The following is an 11,663-nucleotide window of genomic DNA, read 5'->3' as shown; positions in this document are numbered from 1 at the left end:
GGCGTGTGGCGGCCACCGTGATGAAGAACGGGTGCTGCCTTGGGGCCGATGGGTGCTGAGGAGGTGGACAGAGACCGCTCAGTGACCAGCCAGGGATGGACCTGTGGGAGCGGAGAAAGGGGATCCAGGGCAGCCGGCTCCTCTGTGTCCAGTACGTGGCCCTGGGCGGCCAGACATGAGGAAGTCTGCCTCAGGAGGCGGCCCCAGCAGGCACGCCGCGCCCCCCCAGGTGGCCCTCCCTCACTCCCCACTGCCGCTTCCTGGAGGCCCCGGCACAGGCCAGCCCTGCGGAACCCACAGGGCCCAGGGCCACGCGGAGACGCCCCCTCCAAGAGATCCCTTCTCAGAGAGGAGAGGCCTTCCCGAGGGGCCCCGGAGCCGCCCGTGGTTGGGGAGTGCTCACAGCCAGGAGGCCCCCACACCCGCCCGAAGCTGCGTATGAATGAATGTGCGTGGGGAAGGGCCGGGCTGCCGTGCAGACACCGCAGACTCACGCTGCCTGGCACTGAGGTGCGTCCCCGCTGGTCGCCCAGCCTCTGGGGCGGGGGGTGGGGTGGTCCCACCAGAGGGGCCTCGTGCCTGGAGCTCAGGAGACACTGGACGGGAGCTGTCCTAGGAGCCCCATGGTGCAGGGACCCCCCGAGAAGGGCCACAGGGGCCCGAGCGCGGTGCTCGGGGCTGGGGTGTCCTCGAGGTGGGGACCCCCCTGGGGGAAGTGGTCAGAGGGCCTTAGGGGGACACTGGGGGGCCAAAGGTGGGCTGGGGGAGCCAGGAGATGGCCGTGTAGGAGCAAGTGAGGCAATTATTAGAGACCGCATGGCCCTGCCTCCCTCACCCTCCTCCACACTGGAGTTCAGGCCCTGCTGGAACATTCTGGGCCCTGCTGGGTGTCCCTGGGGGCCGGGCACAGGGGGTGGTGGGGGGCAAATAATGCTCCTACTGAGGGCGTGGAGCAGAAACAGACCTCCGGACCCTGCTGGGAAGCGGGGTGGGGTGAAGGATCTTCTGGAAAGGCAAGCTGCCTTCAGACAGCTGGGGTCAGAGCCTGCGTGCCTGGACCAATGGCCACCAAAGGTCAGGGTTTTGTGTACCGGACACCCTGGGGTGTCCGGAACACCCCCTCCCCGCGAAGCCGCCCATCACACTTGTGCTGGGCTGAGGGGTGGCTGCACCCCGCCCTGCAGAACACGCCTGCCAGAGTTCAGATGATTCAGAGGCGGGCCGGCCACCCGCCCGGGGGCCTGCGACAGTGGATGCAATTAGATTTAATGGGACAGAGCCCTTTCTCAGCGGCTCCGTGCTCCGCTCCCACTCCGCCTCCCTCCGGCAGCAGCGGGAGGGAGCTGTGAAGGAGGTGGAGGTGGGAGGTGGGGGACCCGGGGGGCTCTGACGTCAGCCCAGCCTATAAAGGCCGCTGGGCAGAGGGCTGTGGAGACGGAGCCCGGACCTCGCCAGCACCATGCCCACCCCCAACGCTGCCTCGCCGCAGGCCAAGGGCTTCCGCCGGGCCGTCTCCGAGCTGGACGCCAAGCAGGCCGAGGCCATCATGGTAAGAGCGCAGGTGCCCACGGGCCGGAACGAACCCGAAGCCCAGGGGTGGCCCCCAAAGTCTGGCGGGTGGCCCCAGGCTCAGGGTCCACACGGCCACCCGGGGCCAAGGCCCGGCATCCAGTCCTGGCCACGAGTGCGTCCGTGCTGGCCCGGGGAGCGAACCCTGAGTCCCGGGGTTTGAATCTCTGCGGGGGGTCCTGCTGGACCCAGAGTGTGCGGCAGGGTCCTAGGCCCTGCAGAAGCGCATGGTGGGGGGGTGGAGCAAAAACGGTTCCGGCTGTTCTGCTGAGCTGAAGGCAGTCTGCCCTCAGGGGCCATTCCCACCCATCGCCTGCCTCTCCGCCTGCCCATCCTCCATCCACCTGTCCGTCCACCATTCACTTGCACACCTGCCACACGCTCTGTCCCACGAGGAATCTCCAGTCTTGAAACCCCCCTCCTGTCTCCAGAAAACCTGAGCCTCCGTGACCGCCAGGAATGGTCCCCAAAGCACGGCCCACCCCATGGGGGCTCCGAATTCGAGAGAGCCTGTGCTGGGAAGACCCACTGGGCCAGCCCCCTCCCTGAGACTGAATGACTGGGGGCTTCTCGGGCTGGAGGAAGGGTCTCCAGTTCCCTCTCAGGGATGGGCTGGGATGATCAGCTCGTTTACAGAGCTTTAATGAAAATGTGGGTAGGGTTCTGGACATTTAATTTGCAGGCACTGTCTCAGGGGACCCGCTGTGGGGTAGAGGGTTGTTCCCCCTTCTTGGGGTCCCAGGGAGGTGCCCCCCGGCCCTGGAGGCCCCTGACTGTCCACACCCTGCCCGAGGTCAGGTGGAGGGAGGTCTCCCCCAGGCCTGGCCATGTTCTGAGACCCGAAGGCGCCAGAGCCTTCTTGGAAGTTCAGCTCCAGGTGGTGAGCCCAGAGGGGCTTCTGTGTTCAGGAGGGGTTGGGGGCAGACACACCAACTCCAGGGGCTCATGGTCTCAGGGACAGATGGTGGGTAATGTGCTGTCAGGCCAGACTAGAGGTGGGGACATGAGGAGGGGTCATCCCAGGCCGGATGCCGTGTCCTCTGGCCCCAAGGCAGCCCCAGACGGCTCCCGACCCACCGCCTCCCATCCCCTGACCCGGTCAGGTGGGCACAGAGGCCGCCCGCACCCCTGGCCCCAGGCGGGGCGATGCTGGAGCCAGGCCCAGAGCTGCAGGCAGGCCGAGGGCGGGGGCAGCTGGTGTGCCTGTCCCCACAGTCCCCGCGCTTCGTCGGGAGGCGGCAGAGCCTCATCCAGGATGCACGCAAGGAGCGAGAGAAGGCGGAGGCCACGGCCTCATCCTCGGAACCCAGGGAGGCGGGCAGCCTGGCTGAGCAAGACGGGAAGGCGGTGCTGACCCTGCTGTTCGCCCTGCGGCCCACCAAGCCCCCCGCGCTGACCCGGGCTGTCAAGGTGTTCGAGGTGAGGGGCGCTGGGGGCCGTGGGGGCCTCGAGGGGAGGGGTCCCTCCCGCCCTGGAAGCTCCCTGAGCCCGGCCCCCCGCCCACCCCACGCCCACCGCCTCACTCCAGGGGAAGGCCTTGGCGCTGGTCCCCACGCCCACGGAGGGCCTGTCCCCGGCGGGGCGGGGCTGAAGGGCAGCCATTGGCGTGAGCTGCTCTGGTCACAGCAGGCCGGGCGGGGTCCGGGGACTGGCTCCCCCCACAGGCGCCCAATGACAGGACTGCAGAGCCTGCTCAAGCTCCCGTGTGGCCCGAGGGCCTTGGAGACCAAGGCTCCCTGGTCACTGGGGCCGCGCGCCCGTAGGGAAGGAGACCCTTCCTACCATCCCTCCCCCCACCCTCCTCGGTGGGCACCAGGGACTCCGGACCAGGCTGCGGCGGGGTCAGCGCCCACCCTCGGCCACCGGGGTCTGCACGGGGCCTGGACGAGGCCACAGGGAGGGAAGTCAGGCCTCCTGGGGTGGCCGAGGGCACACAGAGGCCCCGTCCAGAACGCTGGGTCTGGGGGGCCCTGAGACAAGTGCGTTCGCCCAGGTTTCCCGCCGAGACTGCCCCGGGCAGCGCGTCTGGGACGTGGTGTGTGTGCTCCTGGCCACCGGGGTCCCGGGCGGGGCAGGGAGGGACCCGTGCCTGCTTCCCAGCCCCCCGCCCCCTCCCGTGTCTCCATCTGTCCATCCGTGTGTCTGTCCACCTCTCACCCCCTCCTTCTCCCTGCTCTCGCCCCTAAGACATTCGAGGCCCACGTCCACCACCTGGAGACCCGGCCGGCCCGGCCGCCGCGGGCGGGGAGCCCGGCCATGGAGTGCTTCGTGCGCTGCGAGGTGCCCGGCCCCGCGGTGCCCGCCCTGCTGAGCGCCCTGCGCCGCGTGGCGGAAGACGTGCGTGCCGCCGGGGAGAGCAAGGGTGAGGCGGCCCTCGGCCCTGAGATGGGAGGCCGCGGGGACCGGGGCGTGGCCGGGGCCCCTCCCCGCGCACCCAGCACTCACTCCTGTCCTCCCACCTCCCCCCTCCCCGAAGTCCTCTGGTTCCCAAGGAAAGTGTCCGAGCTGGACAAATGTCACCACCTGGTCACCAAGTTTGACCCTGACCTGGACTTGGATCACCCGGTGAGCTGGCCTCCCCAGGTGATGGGCGGTGGGCGTGGACCTGAGTGAGGAGGGTGAGTCTGTGGGCCACCCGGCGCCCTGAGGCCTGGCTGGAAGCAGCGCCCCGGCGCCTGCCGGGGTCACCAGCTGTGTCTGGGTGGGGCAGGGCGGCTGGACGGTCCCCAACGTCGCGCCCTCTCTGCCTCCAGGGCTTCTCCGACCAGGCGTACCGCCAGCGCAGGAAGCTGATTGCCGAGATCGCCTTCCAGTACAAGCAGTAAGGACCCTCCTCGGGGCTGCGTCCTCTGGGACCCAGACCCCCATCCTCGGGCCTCACACTAGACCCCCCACCCCGGGAAGGGGGCGGGATGTCCTTGTCACCAACGCCATTGCCTTCGCTGTGACCGTGGTCACAGCAGGGAAACCTTGGCCCAGAGAGGTTAAGCAAGGCGCCTCAGCCACACAGCCGGTGGGGCGCTCAGCCTGGGCCCCTCCCGTCCACTCCCCACACGTCCTCCCTGAGGGGGCCTGGACTGACTGCAGACCCTCCCCAGAGGTGACCCCATCCCCCACGTGGAGTACACGGCCGAGGAGATCGCCACCTGGTGAGAGTCCGTGGCAGAGACGGGCCGGGCGGGCACAGGGGCCCGGGGAGGACCCGCAGAGACCCCGTGGCCTCCAGGAGGACAGACTAAGTCCGAGGGGAGGAGGGACTTCCTGGGGCCCCCCAAAAGTCCCCCAAAGCCGCGCCCAGTGGCCTGGCTTCTTGGGCTGGTGAGAAGCCTGCAGTGCGAGGCTGCCGGGGCCTGCCGGGGGCAAAGCAGAGCCCATGGGGTGGGGGCGCTCTGGATGCAGGGAGGGTCTGGGGCAGGCGCCGGCCTGAGCCCCTGGCCCGCAGGAAGGAGGTCTACTCCACGCTGCGGGGCCTGTACCCCACCCACGCCTGCCGCGAGCACCTGGAGGCCTTCGAGCTGTTGGAGCGCTTCTGTGGGTACCGCGAGGACCGAATCCCGCAGCTGGAGGACGTCTCCCGCTTCCTGAAGGGTGCGGTGCCTGCGCAGGGTCCCCGGGTCCGCAGCCCGCGCCCGGCCACCCCCTCCACCCCCGCCACCCTGCCCCTGACCGCCCCCCCCCCGCCCCGCCCCAGCAGAGCGGACTGGCTTCCAGCTGCGGCCCGTGGCCGGCCTGCTGTCCGCGCGGGACTTCCTGGCCAGCCTGGCCTTCCGCGTGTTCCAGTGCACCCAGTACATCCGCCACGCCTCCTCGCCCATGCACTCCCCCGAGCCGTGAGTGACCAGCCCCTGCCCCCGGCCTGCGGGGGAGGGCGGGAGGGCGAGTCTGGGGTTGGGGGGGACAGGCTGCCTGCCCGGAGGGGCCCCCAGCCCCACCCACTCTCCGCCCCCAACACAGGGACTGTTGCCACGAGCTGCTGGGGCACGTGCCCATGCTCGCTGACCGGACCTTCGCCCAGTTCTCCCAGGTGGGTCCTGGGGGCCTTGGGAGCCCGGTCACCCAAGGGGCTGGCCACCAATGGCCTCCCCCCGCCACACCCCCGGGCTGCACAGTGCCCCCCTGGGCCGTGAGACTCCAGGGGGCGTGCGTGGTCCTGGAATGGAGGGCTGGGTGGCCGGGGCCGGGCATGCTCAGGCCCGCATGGGCAGACCACCTTAGCTCGTTGTCCGGGAAGAACCCTTCCCACGGTCCCAGGGTCCAGGCTAGGGCCGTGTCCCGGGCCTTGTGCTGCCACCTGCTGGCTCTCCCAGGAACGGCGGGGAGCGGTCCTGGGCCCCCAGCAGATCCAGGAGGCTCTCTGCAACCTAGCAGCATCCAGGAGACCCCGGGCGGGGGCCGCGGACACCCCCAGCACCCTCACTGCTCCCCCCTCCACAGGACATCGGGCTCGCATCCTTGGGGGTGTCGGACGAGGAAATTGAGAAGCTGTCCACGGTGGGTTGTGTCCCCTGCAGGGCCCTGGGCTCAGGCCGGGCCCTCTTGTGCAGGCTGAGGTCTCTGCTTCTCGTGCCGTGACCCCACCCGGCCCCGGAGCCGGCTCAGCTCTGCCCAGGGCTGGGGGTGCCGGGGCCTCGGTGAGCGGGACGGCTGTGCTGACCACAGCGTCTCCCGCCGACCCCGCCGCTGCCCCATCAGCTGTACTGGTTCACCGTGGAGTTCGGGCTGTGCAAGCAGAACGGGGAGGTGAAGGCCTACGGAGCGGGGCTGCTCTCCTCCTACGGGGAGCTCCTGGTGAGACCCCGCCCCCAGGGAGGGCCGGGGCGTGGGCCCAGCAGGCAGGACCCCCTTGGCCATCCTCCCAGACTCAGGCCGCCCGGGAGGCTGAGCAGGGGGCTGCCCTACCGGGGGGCCCCTGCCGCCTCCCACGCGCACCATCCCCAGGCCTCGGGAGGACCAGCGAGGGGCGGGCGGGTGCCAGTCGGGCCCTGGGGCTCCAGCCACCTCGGGTGCTAAGAGCCCGGCCCCCCGCCTCCCGCCAGCACTCCCTTTCCGAGGAGCCCGAGATCCGGGCCTTCGACCCTGACGCGGCGGCCGTGCAGCCCTACCAGGACCAGACCTACCAGCCCGTCTACTTTGTGTCTGAGAGCTTCAGCGATGCCAAGGACAAGCTCAGGTGGGCTGAGGCTTCCGGGCAGAGAACCCCCCGCCCCCGCAACACTGCGCCTCCCAACTGGGCAAGCCGGTCAGCAGGCCGGGCCTGCGGACCCGTTTCACAGGGGAGAAAAGGGCGCATCTCAGTTACAGCGTCCCTCCCGCAGCGAGACCCCCTACAAGTCTGGGGAGGGGAGACCTGCAGGGTTGGTGGCCAGCTCAAGGCCAGACTTTTAGAAGGTGAAGTTTGACTCCGTAAGACAGATGTGTCTGACCTTGTAAGACGGGTCCTTCCTGGCCTCCTGCCCTCTGAGCACCTGGGGCTGTGGGTCGGGGGGACAGAGAGGGGAGGCCCTGCTGGGATGGCTGAGGGCCGGGGGGGAGCCTGGCGGGCAGGGAGTTTCCTGGGCTCCAGGCACGGTGGCCAGCATTCCCCAGGGGAGGGGGCAGAGCCCGACACACCCGACCCGGTCACTCTCGGGAGGGGCCTCTTTCCAGCCAGACTCCCGTTGTCAGGAGGGAAACTGAGGCCCAGGATCTACTGAGCCTGGAGTAAAGGGGTTGTGGATCTCATACGCGAGCTTATGGACAGGGACATAAAGGACTCTCCAGAGCACACGTCTGGAGGCCTTCCTGGAGGAGGAGGCCTGGCTGCGCCTCCCTTGGGAAGGAGCAGGGTGGGATGGAGTGCCTGGTAGAGGTTTGCTTGGAAAAGGCCTGTCCTCCCCGCCCTTTGCAGGAGGCCTTGGTCCCCAGACTTGTCTGGGTGGCTGGACAGAATGAGCTTTGAGGGCCTCGGGCTCAGAAAAGTCCTGGGGCTCTGAGCCCGCTGTGATGGGGGAGACGGGCCCCCGCACTCTGGCTCCTCCCCACTGGTGACTGAGGGTCCCTGCGGCTGCCCACCCCCCCAGGAGCTACGCCTCCCGCATCCAGCGCCCCTTCTCTGTGAAGTTTGACCCGTACACGCTGGCCATCGACGTGCTGGACAGTCCCCATGCCATCCGGCGCGCCCTGGATGGCATCCAGGATGAGATGCACGCCCTGGCCCACGCTCTGAACGCCATCGGCTAGACGCGGGGTGCCACCCACAGGCCCCCGTGGGCCGGCCTGGGGCTCCCGGCCTCCCCCCGCCCCCGCCTGCCCTGGCCACGCCCACATGAGGGGCTGGCTCACGGGGAACCCCAAGAGCCCACGGAGACCCCTCCTGCCAGAGGCACCTGCCCAGCGTTTGCCAGCTGAGTCGGCGTCTGTCCCGCGAGCTGCCCCCGTGCTGTGCCGCCCGCTTGCAACCTCAATAAAAGAGAGACTCACCCCTGAGTGCCCGCCTGGGGTCTTTGTCTATGCCACGGGCTCCGCGCACAGCCCCGGGCCCCCCACATGCTGCCCCAGCTCCGCTCAGAGGCTCCCCCGCTGCCCGCCTCCTCCAGGCAGCCTCAGGGTCATCCGCTCACCCAGAGGACCAGCCCGCCCTGAGCCACCAGCAGCCACAGAGCGCTGCGGGAGTCGGGCTGAGCTGTCCCGTCTCCGTGGGGTGATGGCCTGGCGCGGGGGGCTGGTCTGGGTTCCAGGGACAGGGCTCACAGCTGTGGTCTCCAAGGCAGAGCTGCAGGCTGAGCCCCCCGATCCTCGTACCCTGCCCGCCCAGAGCGGGACCTGGGGATGGCCCCCACATAGGACGTAGCAGCGGAGAGCTCTGCTGGGCTGGCTCTGGGGGACCTCCCCGGGCCTCAGTCACCCAGCAAGGTGGGCGAGTGCTGGATTCTGCGCTCTGTTTACTTGCCCAGTCCGGACACGGCCTCCAGCCAGAACCTCCAGCTTCCTCCAGGACAGGCCCTCGAACCAGCAGCCTGGGGCTGCCTGGGAAGGGTTTGGCTCCACTGCCAGGATCCTGGCTCGAAAAGCTCTGAGGATGTTAATCCCGGGAACTCCTGCACATTGGTTAAGACCTTGCAGGCAACGCCCTCCCCTCTCGTCCTCCCTGGGGGGTCTGTCCCTCCAGCCGCATCTCAAGCACCTGGTTTGTGACCAGCCCTTCTGTAGTCATGTCCCACAGTCACTCCTGGGGTGACGTACCCCGCTGAGACCCTGGGGAAGGGCTGATGGCTGGCTCACCTCCCTCCTGCCCTGCTGGGCCCTGGGCTTTGCGTTCCCCCCGGGTCTGCCCGCATCCAGCCTCCTGCCTGGCACACCCCTCTCTAAGAGGCCACGGGATCTCGCCCGGCTGCAGGGGGGCCTCCAGACACTGTGATGTCCTGGGAAGACAGGCCCCAGCCCCTTCCTTGGAGTCGGGGAGCCGCCAGGGTCCAGGCCTCCCCCCAGGGGCACTGCAGGGGAGTAGCCCAAATAACAGCCAAGGGTTGCAAGGGGGTTGGGGGCTCATCAGACGGGCTCAGCCCTCCGGGGCTTCCCTGGTGGCTGAGTGGTGAAGGCTCTGCTTGCCAACACAGGAGACACAAGTTCGATCCCTGGTCTGGGAAGATCCTGTACTCGGAGCAGCTAAGCCCAGGCACCACAGCTACTGAGTCTGTGCCCTGGAGAGCAGCCCCCTCTCTCCAACTAGAGAAATGAAGGCCCAGCGCAGCCAAACATTACATAAATAAAATTACATATATGTAGAAGAAAGGAAGAGATGGGCAGGGGCTCCAGGAAGAGGGGAGGGGCCGGGAGGGCAGCGGGGTGGGTGGGTGGGGGGCCCTGCGGCCTCCACACTGAAGATGAGAATTGGGGCCAGCCTGAAGGGCCTCACGACTGTGGGTCCCTGGGTTCAACCCCTCAGCATCCCCTGAGAAGCTGGGGGTCTTGGCGGGCCACTGTGCTGGGGCTGGGAGGGGGACGGTGGCCAAGGAGACACAGGCCCGCTGCCCACCCCATGGCCTGGACCGTCACCGGGACCTCAGGGGCTGCCCAGGGACACAGCAGGGGTCCCCCTCTTGCCCCCACTGCCTGGACTAACATGGACAATGGGGACCAGGCTGGCCAGGCAGAGGACTTCGCTCCCAGCAGGGCAAGGGGACAGCTTGGCGTGGATCGGGCCCCTCATTAAGACTCTAATGACCCCACGGCCCCCAGAGGTGCTGACGACCAAGGAGAGGTTCCTGCAGACCCAGCAGTGGGGAAATGATCCAGAAACTGCAGCCTCAGCCCCCGGACCATCTGCCGCACTCTTGGAGGCCATGATGACGGGCCCGGCGGTGGGCTCAGGGGCTATAAAGCCAGCAGGGCACAGCAGCCCCACGCCCCAGGACTGGCTGCATTCGAGGCTGCCAGCAAGCAGGTCGGTCCGTGGGCTCCGCGTCCACCGGGGTCTGGGGCTGCCCCGCTGGGGCTCAGGGCGTCGGGGCCCAGGTCCGCTGAGCGGCAGGAGGACGTGCGTGCTCTCGGAGCACCCGGGGGGCCTGACCGAGGGTGCTGGGTTTGGGGGGTCTGATTGAGGGTGCTGGGTGGGGGGCAGCCCTGACTGAGGTGCTGGGTGGGGAAGCGGCCCTGACTGAGGGTCCTGGGCCCCCCCCCGGCCTCAGCCCCCGCTGTCCCCCAGGTCCTCGAAGCCCCGCCATGGCCCTGTGGACGCGCCTGCTGCCCCTGCTGGCCCTGCTGGCGCTCTGCGCCCCCGCCCCGGCCGGCGCCTTCGTCAACCAGCACCTGTGCGGCTCCCACCTGGTGGAGGCTCTGTACCTCGTGTGCGGGGAGCGAGGCTTCTTCTACACGCCCAAGGCCCGCCGGGAGGTGGACGGCCCCCAGGGTGAGCCCCCGTGCCCCCGGCCCCTGCCCTGGCCTCCCGCGGGCGCCTGGCGGGAGATCAGGGGAGATTTTTAAGAAGGAAAATGATGCTCTCCTGGCCATATCCTCGACGTGACGGGCTCCCTGGGGGCTAAGCCAGGATGACCCCCAAGGGGCCCTTACCCCCTCCACCCTTCCTTCTCACCAGGGCCCCCTCCTCCCATGAGGGCAGCTCTGGGGGCATCTGACGACGCGAGGCCAATCCGGGGGCTGAGGGTTTTGGTGGGTGGCCCTTGGTGGCGACGGGGGCGGAGGGTGCCCATGGGAGATGCCCCGTGACCTGGAGAGGCGGCCCCGTCCAGGGTGGGCTGTCCGGGGCTGGCGGGTGGGGGGAAGGGCGGCTGGGCAGGGTCCCGCTCCAGGGCCGGGCAGGGCGGGCAGGGGTCTCCTGCTGGCTGACCGTCTCCCTGCAGTGGGGGCGCTGGAGCTGGCGGGCGGCCCCGGCGCGGGCGGCCTGGAGGGGCCCCCGCAGAAGCGCGGCATCGTGGAGCAGTGCTGCACCAGCATCTGCTCGCTCTACCAGCTGGAGAACTACTGCAACTAGTGTGCCCGGCGCCCCGGCCCCGACGCCAATAAACCGCTTGACAAGCCCTGCTGTCGTGTCTGTGTGGCCTGGGGTCCGCGGCGCCCGTGGGGAGGGGCCGAGGAGGGTGGGGGCCCCCGGCCCGAGACCCCTTTCTGTTCTCACTGCGTCAGCATCAGCGTCTCCGAGCTGTCTCCACGCGAGCTGGGTGCCCGGGGCGGGGCCTTCACGGTGGAGAGCTCCCGTCCTCAGGGGTCCTGCTCGCAAGGTGGGCTCCGCAGAGCACCCACCCAGGTCACCACCAGTCACACCCAAGAGCCCGGGGCTGCCCGGGTTGGCCACGGCTCCGGAGGTCAGCGGCTGACCTGGCTGTACCAAGGCCTGGCCAGCCTGCCGGCCGCCCAGGCCAAACCAATCTCCTCCTCTCCTGAAGGCGCCACCCGGGCCGGGGCTTGGGGTGGCAGGACCCGGGGCTGGGTACCTGGGCTCCCCCGGCTGCAGACCACTCAGAGGCCGGCCTGGCGCCCCGCTGGCGGGGCAGTCCTGCATGTGCCCCGAGGGCTCTCACCCTGTCACCCCCTCCCCGGGGCCACATCAGCACCCCCAGGGCCTCCAGAAGGCCCCGCCCCTCGGGGAAGGCCAGGGT

The 11,663-nt window shown here is 69.3% G+C and overlaps 2 protein-coding genes across 3 annotated transcripts; both read left to right on the top strand.

Moving 5' to 3' along the window:
• Positions 1–588: 588 nt before the first annotated feature.
• On the top strand, positions 589–8,034 carry TH (tyrosine hydroxylase). Its single transcript, XM_043451977.1, has 13 exons — positions 589–1,549; positions 2,785–2,988; positions 3,757–3,931; positions 4,046–4,134; positions 4,323–4,390; positions 4,668–4,718; positions 5,012–5,157; positions 5,264–5,399; positions 5,524–5,593; positions 6,004–6,060; positions 6,262–6,357; positions 6,606–6,739; positions 7,629–8,034. Exons 1-13 carry the CDS (start codon positions 1,460–1,462, stop codon positions 7,786–7,788), a joined length of 1,476 nt encoding a protein of 491 aa, XP_043307912.1. The 5' UTR covers positions 589–1,459; the 3' UTR covers positions 7,789–8,034.
• A 1,916-nt stretch (positions 8,035–9,950) lies between these two features.
• On the top strand, positions 9,951–11,089 carry INS (insulin). Of its 2 annotated transcripts, none has more exons than XM_043451988.1 (3): positions 9,951–9,991; positions 10,253–10,456; positions 10,908–11,089. In XM_043451988.1, exons 2-3 carry the CDS (start codon positions 10,270–10,272, stop codon positions 11,036–11,038), a joined length of 318 nt encoding a protein of 105 aa, XP_043307923.1. In that variant the 5' UTR covers positions 9,951–9,991; positions 10,253–10,269; the 3' UTR covers positions 11,039–11,089. The 2 variants fall into 2 exon arrangements, with proteins under 2 accessions (XP_043307923.1, XP_043307924.1); XM_043451989.1 differs by having other exon boundaries at positions 10,236–10,456.
• The last annotated feature ends 574 nt before the right edge of the window (positions 11,090–11,663 follow it).

This window comes from Cervus canadensis, chromosome 29 (genome assembly GCF_019320065.1).
Source record: "Cervus canadensis isolate Bull #8, Minnesota chromosome 29, ASM1932006v1, whole genome shotgun sequence".
In the NCBI taxonomy this organism is placed as follows: domain Eukaryota; kingdom Metazoa; phylum Chordata; class Mammalia; order Artiodactyla; family Cervidae; genus Cervus; species Cervus canadensis.
This window is presented reverse-complemented; position numbering and strand designations above follow the sequence as displayed.

Bases quoted from the DNA above. Each gene is read 5' to 3' on its own strand.
- TH (XM_043451977.1), top strand. From the start codon at position 1,460: ATGCCCACCCCCAACGCTGCCTCGCCGCAGGCCAAGGGCTTCCGCCGG. The intron at 5,594-6,003 runs GTGGGTCCTGGG...CCCCCTCCACAG, and splicing joins CCTTCGCCCAGTTCTCCCAG to GACATCGGGCTCGCATCCTT. The intron at 6,061-6,261 runs GTGGGTTGTGTC...CTGCCCCATCAG, and splicing joins AAATTGAGAAGCTGTCCACG to CTGTACTGGTTCACCGTGGA.
- INS (XM_043451988.1), top strand. From the start codon at position 10,270: ATGGCCCTGTGGACGCGCCTGCTGCCCCTGCTGGCCCTGCTGGCGCTC. The intron at 10,457-10,907 runs GTGAGCCCCCGT...GTCTCCCTGCAG, and splicing joins GGAGGTGGACGGCCCCCAGG to TGGGGGCGCTGGAGCTGGCG.